We start from the raw sequence: 12,279 nt of genomic DNA, 5'->3' as shown, positions 1-12,279 counted from the left end.
TGCAAGGGCACAGTAGTCTTTTTTGCAACAACCATAACACTCTCTGCTCCTCTTTCCTCTGCATCTTCCTGTGGACTAACCAGGGGTGTCTGCCCATATTGTAGCCCAGCAAGCTTAGGCTGGTTCACAGTGTTCTCAGTGCTCCAAAGTATGTGCTTCAGACCTTCAAGGTGTGGTCTTGAGGACTCTCCCCAAGAGGCAGCATAGACTTAACCTGAGACAGTTTCCCCTTCCAAAATGTCTCATAGATGAAGGTCTGGTGAGCCATATCTGTTGTAGTTGTGCTTCTTTCTTTCTCTGGGTATTCCAATACTGAAAGAAAATTTCCAGCTGCAGATATTGGAGATCAGGGGTTTTATTAGCATGTTTGTAAATTTAAACATTAAACTTAACTGAAATTAAGCATAAAATACATTCCCTTAAGTGTGTTTTCTGGCACCACAGCCCTCTCCTCTATGCAAGGAAAATACTTAGATTCTGAAAAGCACAGGTGTCAGAGTTGGGATCACATCCCTTTTTTCTGATTCTTAGCTGTGTGCAGAACTGTGTTCTTGGTAACTAAACTCAGACAGCAAACAGAACTTAAACAAGTTTGTGTTTAAATATATAGATATATGAACTGGTATGCATGTGCCAGCCAAGAAGAATTGTGCAATCGGTCTGTAAGATATGTAATTAATATCAGTCATTAAACATTTGTTGTTTTACAACAACAGCAGCACCAAAACTGTTTCAAATGCTGCTTGAACGAAGTTCAGGTGGCTAATTTTGATTGGGCTGATTATCACTGAGTTGCAGCATTATCCTGAAATTCAGGTAATTACAAAAGATTAAATGTGTCACAAACTGAAATTGTGTACCAAAAGGTTATTATAAAAGTGTCATTTAAATGCAAACCCAGGTTTCTGGCTTGGCTCTGGGTATGGTCTGCCTAACATAAGTTGCCTTCTGAAATACTGGGTTTCCTGTATCACATACTGATTATTGATCTAAATATATGTCTTGATTTTCAGTACACTAGGATACTTGATGGCCTCTCTGATATTAATGAATGGTCTTATTCCACCACCCAGAGGACACCACAGAAATGCCAGCAAAACTAATGAGGAGTGGCACTCTTTCATAGCATTGGAGCAAAGAATTCTGCCATTGTGTGGACGTGAAGAATGAGCACTCTTAAAAGAAATCTCCTTATGCCTTGGTTAGATAATTATGCATTTAAAATAAGCTCCCATTGCTGCAGCTTTGGTTGTGTATAAAGGTCACTATTCCATGGCTGGAAATTTGGTTTTACCTGCTATAAAATCTACTTGGTATCTGTGTTTCGTGTGGCCTAGATGGTGACTATTAGAGGCAAAGGCCAGAGTGTCTCCAAATCCTCTGCATGATTTAAAAACAACTCAGACTTAAAAAAACCCAAACAGTGATGGTGATAGCAAAGAGAACAGGAGACTCTTCTGAATGGCAGTAGCAATAAGAAAAGGAGAGATAGTGTGTTAGCCTAAAAGCTCCCTTGTTACCCAGGTAAGGCTAATGCTTCTAATGCCAGAAGCAGCTTCTCAGTTACCTTTGATTCTGTCTTCATGAAAATGCCAAGAAAACAATCTGGAAACTATTTTGGTCTGAGATCCAATTGTGAAACTGCAAGAAATGGTAATAAAACCTTTGCACAGAAGATGCTGTTTGCTGCAGTACACCTTGGTCTTGGAGTTAGCTCCATGCCACAGGAAAAGAAGACTGGAAAATATAGCATGGCCTCCTGAGTCATATTTACCCCACATCTGAAATAGTTTTAAATAACAAAAACATAATAAAGATGGGTCTTTGGTACCATTCTGTTTAGCAAAAGCTTATTTAAATAGATTTTTATGTTTAATTTTTCTTTTCTAGGACAAAGGTCCACTGTATTTTACTGAACCTAAAATGACTCACATCTTCTTGTCATTTCTGTAATTTTCCCTCCCTATTTTCTTGCAGTAATGGTTGGAAGTGGGTGGATGAGAATGCTGACCAGAGGATAACAGTTGTGCAAACAATATTTTGGTTATATAATATGTGAATCTTACTAATAAAATCAACTTGATTCTTAAATAGATCCTGCTGTGCTTAACTAAACCTTTGATTTTAAGGTGTCTGCAGCCACTCATTCTCTCCAGACTGTTTTTTTTCTTTCACAGGTTTCACTTCTTCTATACGTTTATCTAATTATTTCTTTAGAAATGCTGATCTTTTCAATTATAATCTGTAGGGATCAGTGTGCAGCATTAGAAATGAAGAATTACACTCCAGAGAGCAACTTGATCACTTCATGCATCACCAAAGAACTTGCAATAAATTCATCATCCTCAAACCCCATCATAACCTCAAACCCCATCCATTTATAAAACATAGTCTGTATATGCAATATATCTGTGCTGTGTAGTGCCTATAAATAATGTTTTAACTGTTGTTTACTGGCCGGGGCTATGTGCAAATCATTATTTTCAATCATGTATGTACACTTATTTAGCTTACTCTCATAATTGTAGTCTCCTTGCAAATCTTTTCCATTCTGAATTCAGATGATGCCTCAGCTCCCGCGCTGGAGACTCAGCCTCAAGGTGATGAAGAAGGTGAGCAAATTTAACAGCGCGGTATTAAACTATGCAGTTATGGATTTTATTCCACAACATAAAATGCCATCTTTGGGAGCATCTACAACTGCTGGGTTGGTTGCAAGAAATTGCAAACATCTGTTCTTTTTTCAGGAACAACAAAGACAGTGGACACAATAGTCTTATAGACAGTGAAATTTTTGTGATAGTCTTGAGATGAGACTTCACGTGTGGAGACCAACATCAGCAATTTTAATTGTCACTACTGAGGGCAGACACAGATTTTAAACTTGAGCCAAAGTGCAGATTAAAATTCTATGTTCAAATAAACAAGTCAAAGGATAAATTCTATCCTCAGCATAATGACTAGCATTATCACTGTTAAGTCTGATGTTTTGAGAGATTTATTTGCCTCTGGAGAAATTAATTGCTATTAAATAAGCAGTGATAGTCTAGTGTTGTAGCTGCCTTATCACTCACTGCTAATCTTACAGAATTTCATCTCCAGCCATTATATATTTTGGGCCCAGAATAGCACGTTTTATTTTAATTAAACATAATTTTTGTCTAAAAGTATTTATTTCAGTCTTCTGTACAAATAGGATGAAGAAAGGACTATTCATGTCGTTGCATGGATAATAGTCTTAACTGCCCTAATATAAACCTGTCTGGCCTTTTTTTAAGATCCATGTTTTTTTTTTTAAATTAGCCATGTACTACTCAGTTGCTAATAACTTTTAAAATGTTAACATTTATAAAGTATTTTCTGTTGCCTTTTTTTCTTTCTAGATATAGCTTCTCGTTATCCTACCTTATGGACTGAGCAAGTAAAGAGTAGACAGAACAAAACCAATAAAAGCTCAGGTAAGAAACTTAGGTTGTCCTTACTTTGCAAAGCTCCTGTGAAGATATGCATGAACCATTTTAACAACAATCATGCTTCCACTCTCGTTATAGGAAAATGCCTTAATGTTTTGCATGGTGATGATTTACTAAGCTCATACATCACATGTTCCTTTCGTAGAGAAGTACTTTTGGCCAGGCTTTACTTGGCTAAAATGATATTAGTCCATTAAAGTCTCTGGCTCACACCTATTTGCATCTGTTAGTAGATGAGACATTTATTTTTTTAAATTCTCTGTAATATCTTCCTCTTTTTTATCTGCTTATTTTTGGGTGATGTGTAACTATAAGGTGCTTGTAAAACGACAGCATGGGTTGCATTTGTTTGGTGGCAAATCTTAGGAGGCAAACCTGAAAAGAAGCAAATTCCCATCAGAAGCCAGTTGTCAGTGAACAGGAATCAGACAGACAGTGTTACCTGCTTTTTACTACATCAGTCACCTGCTATTTACAAACTGATCACTGGTTTGGTGTGAATTAATTATGTTGCTTTTAAAAAAAAATAATTGTATAATTCTGGCTTTACTTATTTCTTCACTGTTTAGAATTGAGCTTTTTAAACCTGGGCTAGGAATGTCAGGTGAATGTCCTAAGACTGAAGTCTCTATACTATTCAGATAAATTCAGTGCTTTGGTGGATGATAAATTTTGATGCCTTTCTCATTGCTCCTTCCTTTCAAACTTTAAAAACTTTATAAAACTTTATAAACTTTAGAGTATCTTCCTGGTTTCTATTTCTGTGGAAAAATTTATAGTTTGAATGGAAACATTAATGATGTAAGCTATGATTCAGCAAATCACCCCAAACCACTCTTGAAATCCAGTAGAAATTGAGGTTATGCTTTACATTAAGTACTGTGCTTAAGTATTTTACTGAATTGAGGGACAAAAGCATTTAGAAAATACAAACAATCATCATAAGTTAAAAGGTTTAAAGATTTCTTTATACAAGCTATTTTTAACATCAGTGCAATTATTAATAATTTTTTCTGTTCTTGATTTTCCAGTAGGCACTTAAGGGAAGGACTTTAAACAGCATAGACAAGAGTTTGAAGCAAATACTTTACATGCTGGAGATTTGTCATTTCTTTAGTCCATGTAGGCAAGAACAGAATTCCTTTGGGATTTCTGTACCATAAAATATGTGTATAGAAATTTGTCACTTTTAGGAGTGCTTGTTTAATTTTTACAGTGCTAGAGACTAAAGCAGGACTTCTTGAGTTTGCAGTGTAGCTGCTGGAAGCCACAGCTTCAACATGCGCACGCACACACACACACACACATGCACATGCAGAGACAAAATGAAAAAGGTGGGCTTATTTCTGGGAGCTTGTAACCTCCAGTCCATCCAAAGACATATTTACAAGAGAAGAGGGATCAGAAGTGTAGTTTACCCGTGTTGTGACTCCAGGTGCTAAAAACAGTGTCTTCACTGGTTGCTGTAGGCAGGTTTTTAAGGTCTTGAGAAAAAAAGAACCCCCCCCCCCCCCAAAAAAAAAAACCAAAAAAAAAAACCTAAGATTTTTTTTTTCCCCTTATTAACATCTCAGAGGGGTGCCAAGGCTTTTGGGAACATTTACAGAGATTCAACTCCAGACTTTTATGTGTACAGAACAGGAAAGATCTTGCCACTAAATCCAGTGGACTGCAAACTTGCCATCTTCCCACTTTTAGGCTTCAAGATGAAGGATAAATATAGATGTCTTCTTTACTCAGTTAGCTTAGCAAACTCTGATTCAGACTTGGACATACAAACATCAGAAAGCTTAGTGAAAAGTATTTGTCTGAGGAAAATGAGGAAAATTTATCTCTGCATAGGAACTGTGTTTACAAAACAAAACATGAAGCCAAATTTATTCATAATGGGCTAAATTTTCCTTTGTTTTTCTGTAGTAATCCTAGTGTTGTCAAAGAAATTCTTGAGGTTAAAATAACACTATCATCTACCCCTGCCTATAGAACATAACTAAAAAAAGACAAAACTGAAAATTTCAGGCAAGATATAAATATTCTATTAAAAAGCTTACCATTTTATTCTGTACTGCTTTCTTCTCACTAGTTTTTACCTGAATATATGTTCTAATATAGCATGATCAATATGTCATCTACAAACTTGTCTTGAGCTGAGAAATCAGTCTCCTTAGAAGAAAGGTGTCAAGGTCACAAATGTATGTCAAGGTCACAAATGAATACATTAAATTTGTTTTACCCCTCATTAAGTGGTTTGCTTTTACTGTTCTACAAGTTGCCAATGACAATTAGCCAGTAAAATCAGCATAAACTATTTTAGGTTTTGGAAGATAGAAAATAATGGCTCAGGAAATTCTAGTTTATATTAATTCTTCAGTGTATTCATTCTCCTGAACAAGCCTAAATTAATTTAGCATGGAGTAATGGCATTTGCAAGGCTCACAGATGCAAGGCATGAAATTAGTGGATTATATATCCATGTTCTGTAATGCCTTCTAGTGTATATTCTTTTTGTTGGCTCAGAGAAATAGGCCTTTGCTGTCACTTAAGACATTTGTGAAGTGGTATTTAGCCTATTAGTTTTTGAGAACAAAATTTTACTCCTGGCAAAAATGTCATCAACATTGGATCATGTTACAATAGCTCTGTTTAGAATGGCTGATTTGAGTAGAAGCATCTCCATTTTAGCTCTTTTGGTACATTGAAGATGATTTTCAAAATACTTTTTCTTTCCATACTTAGAATAGAGTATTTGTCTCATTGCTAAAGTAGTTTTTTGCTGAGATTTTTATATGTACGGCACAGTGCCTTTGCAAATATTTTATGACTACCCCCACACTCCTCACTTCCTTCTCTGTTTCACAGAAAATATTGCAGATTTGCCATATCAGATTGACAGAAGTGAGAATTTTACCAAAAGCTATAGAAAATAAACAAAATATTGAACAAGGGACTACATGGGCTCTGATTAAGACATCAAAATGTAGCAGCCTACACTGCTGTGTGTGAACTTGGTGTCTGAATTCTTCTGTAGTTTGTGGAGCTGTAATCAGTTCAGTCAGTGAAGCCTGGAGAGCCACCCAGCTCACAGTACAGCCCCCAGCATCGTGAAACCAGCTAGGTAACTGGAGCTTGCTAGGCATGGTGACTAGTTTAGATCTGTAGCTGATATTAAGGTGTCTGGGCTTTAGGTGAACTTTAGTGCCACACCAGAATCAGTTGGAAATCCAGGTGCTTCTCTTCTAGAGCTTTAGTATTTTGTAAAGACCAGAGGACAGAATGTTTTTTGCCTTGAAGAAACTGGATATTTTGGACTATGTTCTTAGCAATTGTCAGTTGCTGTAACTTCAGGGATCAGTGGAAATTTAATGTGAATGGAGAAGACAGAGCAGATACTTTCCCAACACCTAACAGGGAAAATGCAGTTCCCTGAGGAGAGCTCAGGCTGGACTGTGAATCTCCTGGGCTCTCCTTGCTACATGTGCTCTACCAGCAGTTTGTATCCCTGTGGGATTCTTTGGAACAAAGTGTGACTTTTTCAGAGGTTGTAGACTGTTTTTTTTGTTGAATATAGACAAAAAGTGTAGTTCAATTCTTTTCACAATGCCCAGTGAAACTTCAGATTCATTTTGTTAGCTTGAATTTGAGAGCCATTATTTTCAAATAGTCTGTTTTGGGAGCAGTTTCCTGAGAAATAAATAGGGTGATTTTAACTGATAATATTTTTAATGTTCAAAAAGGTTTTAAAGCGCTCAGTAATTTCTCAGTAGAATCTGTACACAGCAGAATAAGCCATACTTAGTGTAAAATGTCATTGATCTTTTAAATATGGGAAAGAAAAAGTTATCCATAACCTGTATGGTACTTACATAAGTACTTAAAGACCTTAGAGATTCTGATGATAATGTAATTCTAGATAAAAAAATATTTTAATACTGTTCTAGTGGCTAAAATACCAGTTTTTAAACTGTATTTTAAAATACCGTTTCACCTATTTACTATTAGTTCTATTCTCTTATTATTATACTTTCATATTCTGTTTCTATAAAGATGTAATAGTATCTTACTGCTAATGAATTACATGTTCATTGATCATACAGTTATTGATTGTGTATTTAATGAGCATTGTAAAGGGGTTGTAAAACTGGTGTTTGTTGTGTTTATAATCCCGTATGACCAAAATAGAAGAGAGGAAGAAATTGTTGCTTTTCTTTGTTGACCCAACAGTTCACATTTCACCTGAAGCACACAGATGTGTGATACAGTGTTTGTGCCAGCTTCTTGATTTCTGCCATCTTTATCCTTATATGCTTTAAGCAGGTGCTGGCAAACAAGCCCTACATAATCCATCATTAAAAAGGGTTGACCCAGAGGAAACCCTGATCTGCCATTAGGGCAGGGTCAGGTTTATGTGATTATGACATATTTCCTCTGGAATGAAGAATCGTAAATTGGAATTAATTGCCTCCTCAAACTATGGTTTTAGTGATTTCAAAGTACCCAGATTTCAACCACTTTGTCTGGATATTCTGGTAATGTAGAATCATCATCATCATAATTTTTTACTTCACCTGTGTGCATGTGAAATGGACACATAGCTTTTTATTTAATTTTCTGACACAATGGAGTAGTGTTTTATTGCTGCCTTTTTGCTACAGACTGTCATTTTCAGGACTTTAAAAATATGTTGCAAGATTTTATCAATTAGTCCCAGAGAGCTTGATCCAACAGGAGTTTCATTCTTGAAACACCATCTGGGAAAACACTGACGTGCACATACAGCAATGTATTATAGACTGGCTGCAAATGCAAATGAAAACAGTTGATATAATGTCTGCTGAGAATACCTTCTTGATAGACTGAAATTATGAAATCTAAAGTGATACTTGTGTGTCTGTATCTGTACAAAATAGCTGCTTGCATTTATCCATCTGTACAGTCTGAATCTGTTGGCAAAGTATTCCAGTGAGGCTGATTAATGTGACAGAGTGACATTCTAAGAGGTGAATGCAGTTTTTATTGCCGTGTCATCTGACAGCTTCAAAGCATTTGTACATAAGAGTTTTTCTCACATGGAAACTATGTTGGTTGTCAGTGAGGTTTCTGTCTTTTTAGCTTGCTTTGTTTTCTTTCTCAGAGGCAGTTGTTCCAGTGGTATCCTTGTGCACTGATCGTTCCCTGAAAGTCACCTCCTGAAAGGACCAAGACAAACCTTGTTCCATACTCTGATGCTCATGTTCATTTCAAACTCAACCTGACTAACAACTTAAGGTTTTGCCTATCCTATCAAAAGTCAGTCCTAAAGTAAAAAAAAAAAGAAAACAAACTCACATGAAAAAACTTCCCAAACCCCATTTTCTTTCAAAGGAAATAAATGTAAGAATTCATGTGTCTGCCCAGTTACATCAATTCTAAGACCCTTTCCTTTCTAAGCATAGGAAAATTAATGACGTAGAGACAGAAAACTGAGTAACAGCTCAGTGACTTTTTATTTATTCTCATTAATTGTTGCATTTTCCAGATGTTGCTTTTATTGTTCATTGAAGATAAATTACCTGCAGTTGAAATTGTGTAAGCTAGCAAGGAAAAATTAAGATCTAGTTGCATGTTTCCACCTACATACTTACTACAAAATAGAAGTTTTCTAGAAGTATTTTGAATTAGGCTTATTTCACAATGTGAAGATTTGAGATAGGAAACCAGCTACAATAGAAGGAAATCAAAGTGGATATCATAAAAAAGTGAGGAGAGACCATAGGCAAAAGGGGGAGGAAGTTATTTTAAAAGCTTGTTGCCTGTCTTTTTCAGCAGGGGTTCCTAGGAAGTTGTGTGTTGACCTGCAGAACCCTGGCTAATCTTCCATTATCAAATTAGCTTGTATTTAGCATTAAAAGAGGGGCAGGTGAGGATGACTCCTACTTGCTCTTAATATATTGCACCTATATTGGACATTCAGAAATGGACTTCTAATTAATGCATAAAGTAGATCTGCATAGGGAAAGAACCTGAGTAGAGGTGGTCTATTAATTGCAAACCACTGAATTATACAGAAAAAATGGAGCATTTTGCTTGTTACTAGGTCATTTCAGCCATAAAGACAGTGTTTCTTTCCAACAGTTAGTGAGGTATGAGCTACACTCAACCATGGGAATTGCATTCCCAAGCTTGTGTTGTAAATGCAGTTATCAGCCGTAGCTGGAGAAGTCAAAAGCATGGCAATAAATTGCTCAAGTATATCCATGTCATATTGTCATGGGCTAAAAGTTACAACAGCCTGTTGGAAATCTGTAGTATTCTGGCACAGAGGTTTGATAATCCAGAGTATCTGAAATGGAATTGTTTTAAGCCCTAAAAACATCAATTCAATCAATGAAAGGAAAATAGAAGGCACAAGTATTAATTTTAAATGTCTTCAAACATCCCAGTGGGCTATTAAATCAACACATGGATCCTGTCAATGGGAACCCAGCCCCCAACAGATGGGGACTCTGTCCATCTCTTGATGGGGACAATCCGTCTCTGCCAAATTTTAGACAAGTTCAAGTCCTGGCATTTTTACTGTGAACTTTCTACCTTGGACTCATATGCAGGTCGGTTCCCTACACAAGGAAAGGCACTAACATTATTTCATGATATCTATGTCAAGTCAAAATATTTTATGTGAGCCATAGATTTGGCTTTCAGGCCATATGAAATCTGTGGGTGCTGAAAGACATGAGCTGGTAGAACATTTTTTGTTTGGCCTGTTCTCTCAGAAAAGTGGTGCATAGCACCAGAGAAAGAGAAAAGAGAAAGGCATTGCATGGAATTTTAGTAAGGAATACTCACTCAGATGAAGACTAAAAGCTTCCAGAACAACAGTCTTATGGCCTTCTCAGACTCTTTGGGTTGTTTCTTGTAGTTGATTCACTAAATGTTCCCTTTAGAGTTCAAGAAAGAACTTAATTATTTGGAGTGAACTATAATTTCAGATTTTGTTGTTGTTTTCCTGTCAAGAACCACAATGGTTTTAGAGTAGAATTCTTTCTGAATATTGCTTACAAGATACCCTCTGGCAGCTGAAAAACTCATGGCTTAAAAACTACTGAATGTTCCTACCACTAGGGCCCATCAGTAAATGGTTGACTTAGTTCCTAATAGAGAATTTTGTCTTACTTTTCAGCAGCAATTTTTAATGATACTCTAGTCTTGATTTACCCAGTTACAAAAGAGGAACTGTACTCTTCAACCTCTTCATGTTCTTCACCAGGGAAAAAAACCCCATTCTTCCTACTCTGGTCCTCTTTCTTTTCCTTGCCTTGCTTTGCCTTGCCTGACCTAAATTGGTCAAGGAAAATTACTGTTTTCTTTCAGTTCTTTCAGAGTCGTCCAAGAAGAATAAACTTTCCAGACCTCCCCACACTGCTTGTATATTATGATTCATTCTTAATTCATTGGCTGCTGGATCATGCTTATTATGGAACTGTCCTATCTTTAATAATCCTCTTCACAAGGATTTTCATTTATCTTCATTTTAATTTTACGTATTAGTTAAAAACTTTAAAAAAGATCAAGCACTGACATTTTCAGCTTTTCCCTCCCACTACAGGGAAAGATCCTCCCATCCTAAACCATTAAAAAAAGAGCTCTGTTTTACATCCAGTTGATGTTCTTTATCCTCAGGATGTTCCAGAGCTTTACTGAACCCCCACTGTGGGGAGGAAATAAAAATCTGTTTTATGCAAGGCTGATCATTTCTATTTTACTGCATGTGTTAAAATTTGATGCCAAAAGATAGTAATCTTTCCTGACCATTTTTAATTATATCGCGTTACTTTCTACAGCAAGTAAATGACACAACAGTTCTGCTTGAAGTTCTCCTTTAGTTTTCAGACATGCACTCCTCCACCTACCCACAGCTTTCTGTGGTTTGCCAGACATCAGATTGTGTAATCATAAAAACATCAATAAGGTCCATAAATCCTAAGAGGAATGTCAGGTTAATGATCTATATTTTAGTGACAGATGAAAAAAAATCACGTAAATCATGTTAATGCACAGAAACATATTAGACTGGATAATATCTAAAGACATAATCTTTCTGGGAAATAGATAAAACTTTCAGTCAAGACAGTCTGGTTCTGGCTATGGCTCTACTATGGTTGTTGGGTGGTATGTAGAAGATAGATCTTCCAACAGGGTAAACAGTAAGAGCTGCCAGGTCTTCTATCATCATCCAAGACCAGATAGTTAGGAGAAAATGTCCATGTTCTATGCAGACATGCAGTTTTTTCTTCTATCAGGATAAGTCAAACAACCATCTCTCTACCCTTCCAATAATTGAATAAGCTTTGTTTGAAGAAGAAGTGAAAACCAGTTATATGGACTGTGGAATTCCACTGCTTAATCTGCACAAAAAAGTTCTGACTACTAATGGAAATACAGACCATGGGAGGACCATGTAATGTTCCCTGATATATCAGGTTTTGGCTAGTCATGGTGGCTTTAACTTGGAGGAATTTTTAATTGGATTATTGATCACATACGAATTCCAAATTTCTTACTTGCCAAACCATGTATCTCTGAACAAAATTGTTGAGACTGACAGTTCATGCACTGCTTAATTATTAAAAAAATACTGTCTTTTTTCCTTAATTCTGTAAAAATTTGCCACATGTTGCAGGAACTTTATGAGGCTTCATCAGTAATTTTAGTGTTTTCCATTTGGTACAAAAGTAAGAGAAATTCAGCTCCTACAGTGACTTCTGTGTGATGGATGGAATTCACCCCCAAATCTGTGCATTGGCCACACGTCTGCAATGAAGCTATAGCA

The 12,279-nt window shown here is 36.4% G+C and overlaps 1 protein-coding gene across 1 annotated transcript in view; it reads left to right on the top strand.

The window, feature by feature from the left end:
- Window positions 1-12,279, top strand: part of SMOC2 (SPARC related modular calcium binding 2) — a 136,136-nt gene that overhangs the window by 67,222 nt on the left and 56,635 nt on the right. Inside the window, exons 6-7 of the mRNA XM_062489153.1 lie at window positions 2,529-2,612; window positions 3,384-3,458. Of these exons, the coding sequence (XP_062345137.1) occupies window positions 2,529-2,612; window positions 3,384-3,458 (159 nt within the window). The remainder of the gene's footprint in view (window positions 1-2,528; window positions 2,613-3,383; window positions 3,459-12,279) is intronic.

This window comes from Cinclus cinclus, chromosome 3, assembly GCF_963662255.1.
Source record: "Cinclus cinclus chromosome 3, bCinCin1.1, whole genome shotgun sequence".
NCBI classification, from domain to species: domain Eukaryota; kingdom Metazoa; phylum Chordata; class Aves; order Passeriformes; family Cinclidae; genus Cinclus; species Cinclus cinclus.
The sequence above is the reverse complement of the archived record's forward strand: the minus strand, read 5'-3'. Positions and strand labels throughout refer to the sequence as shown.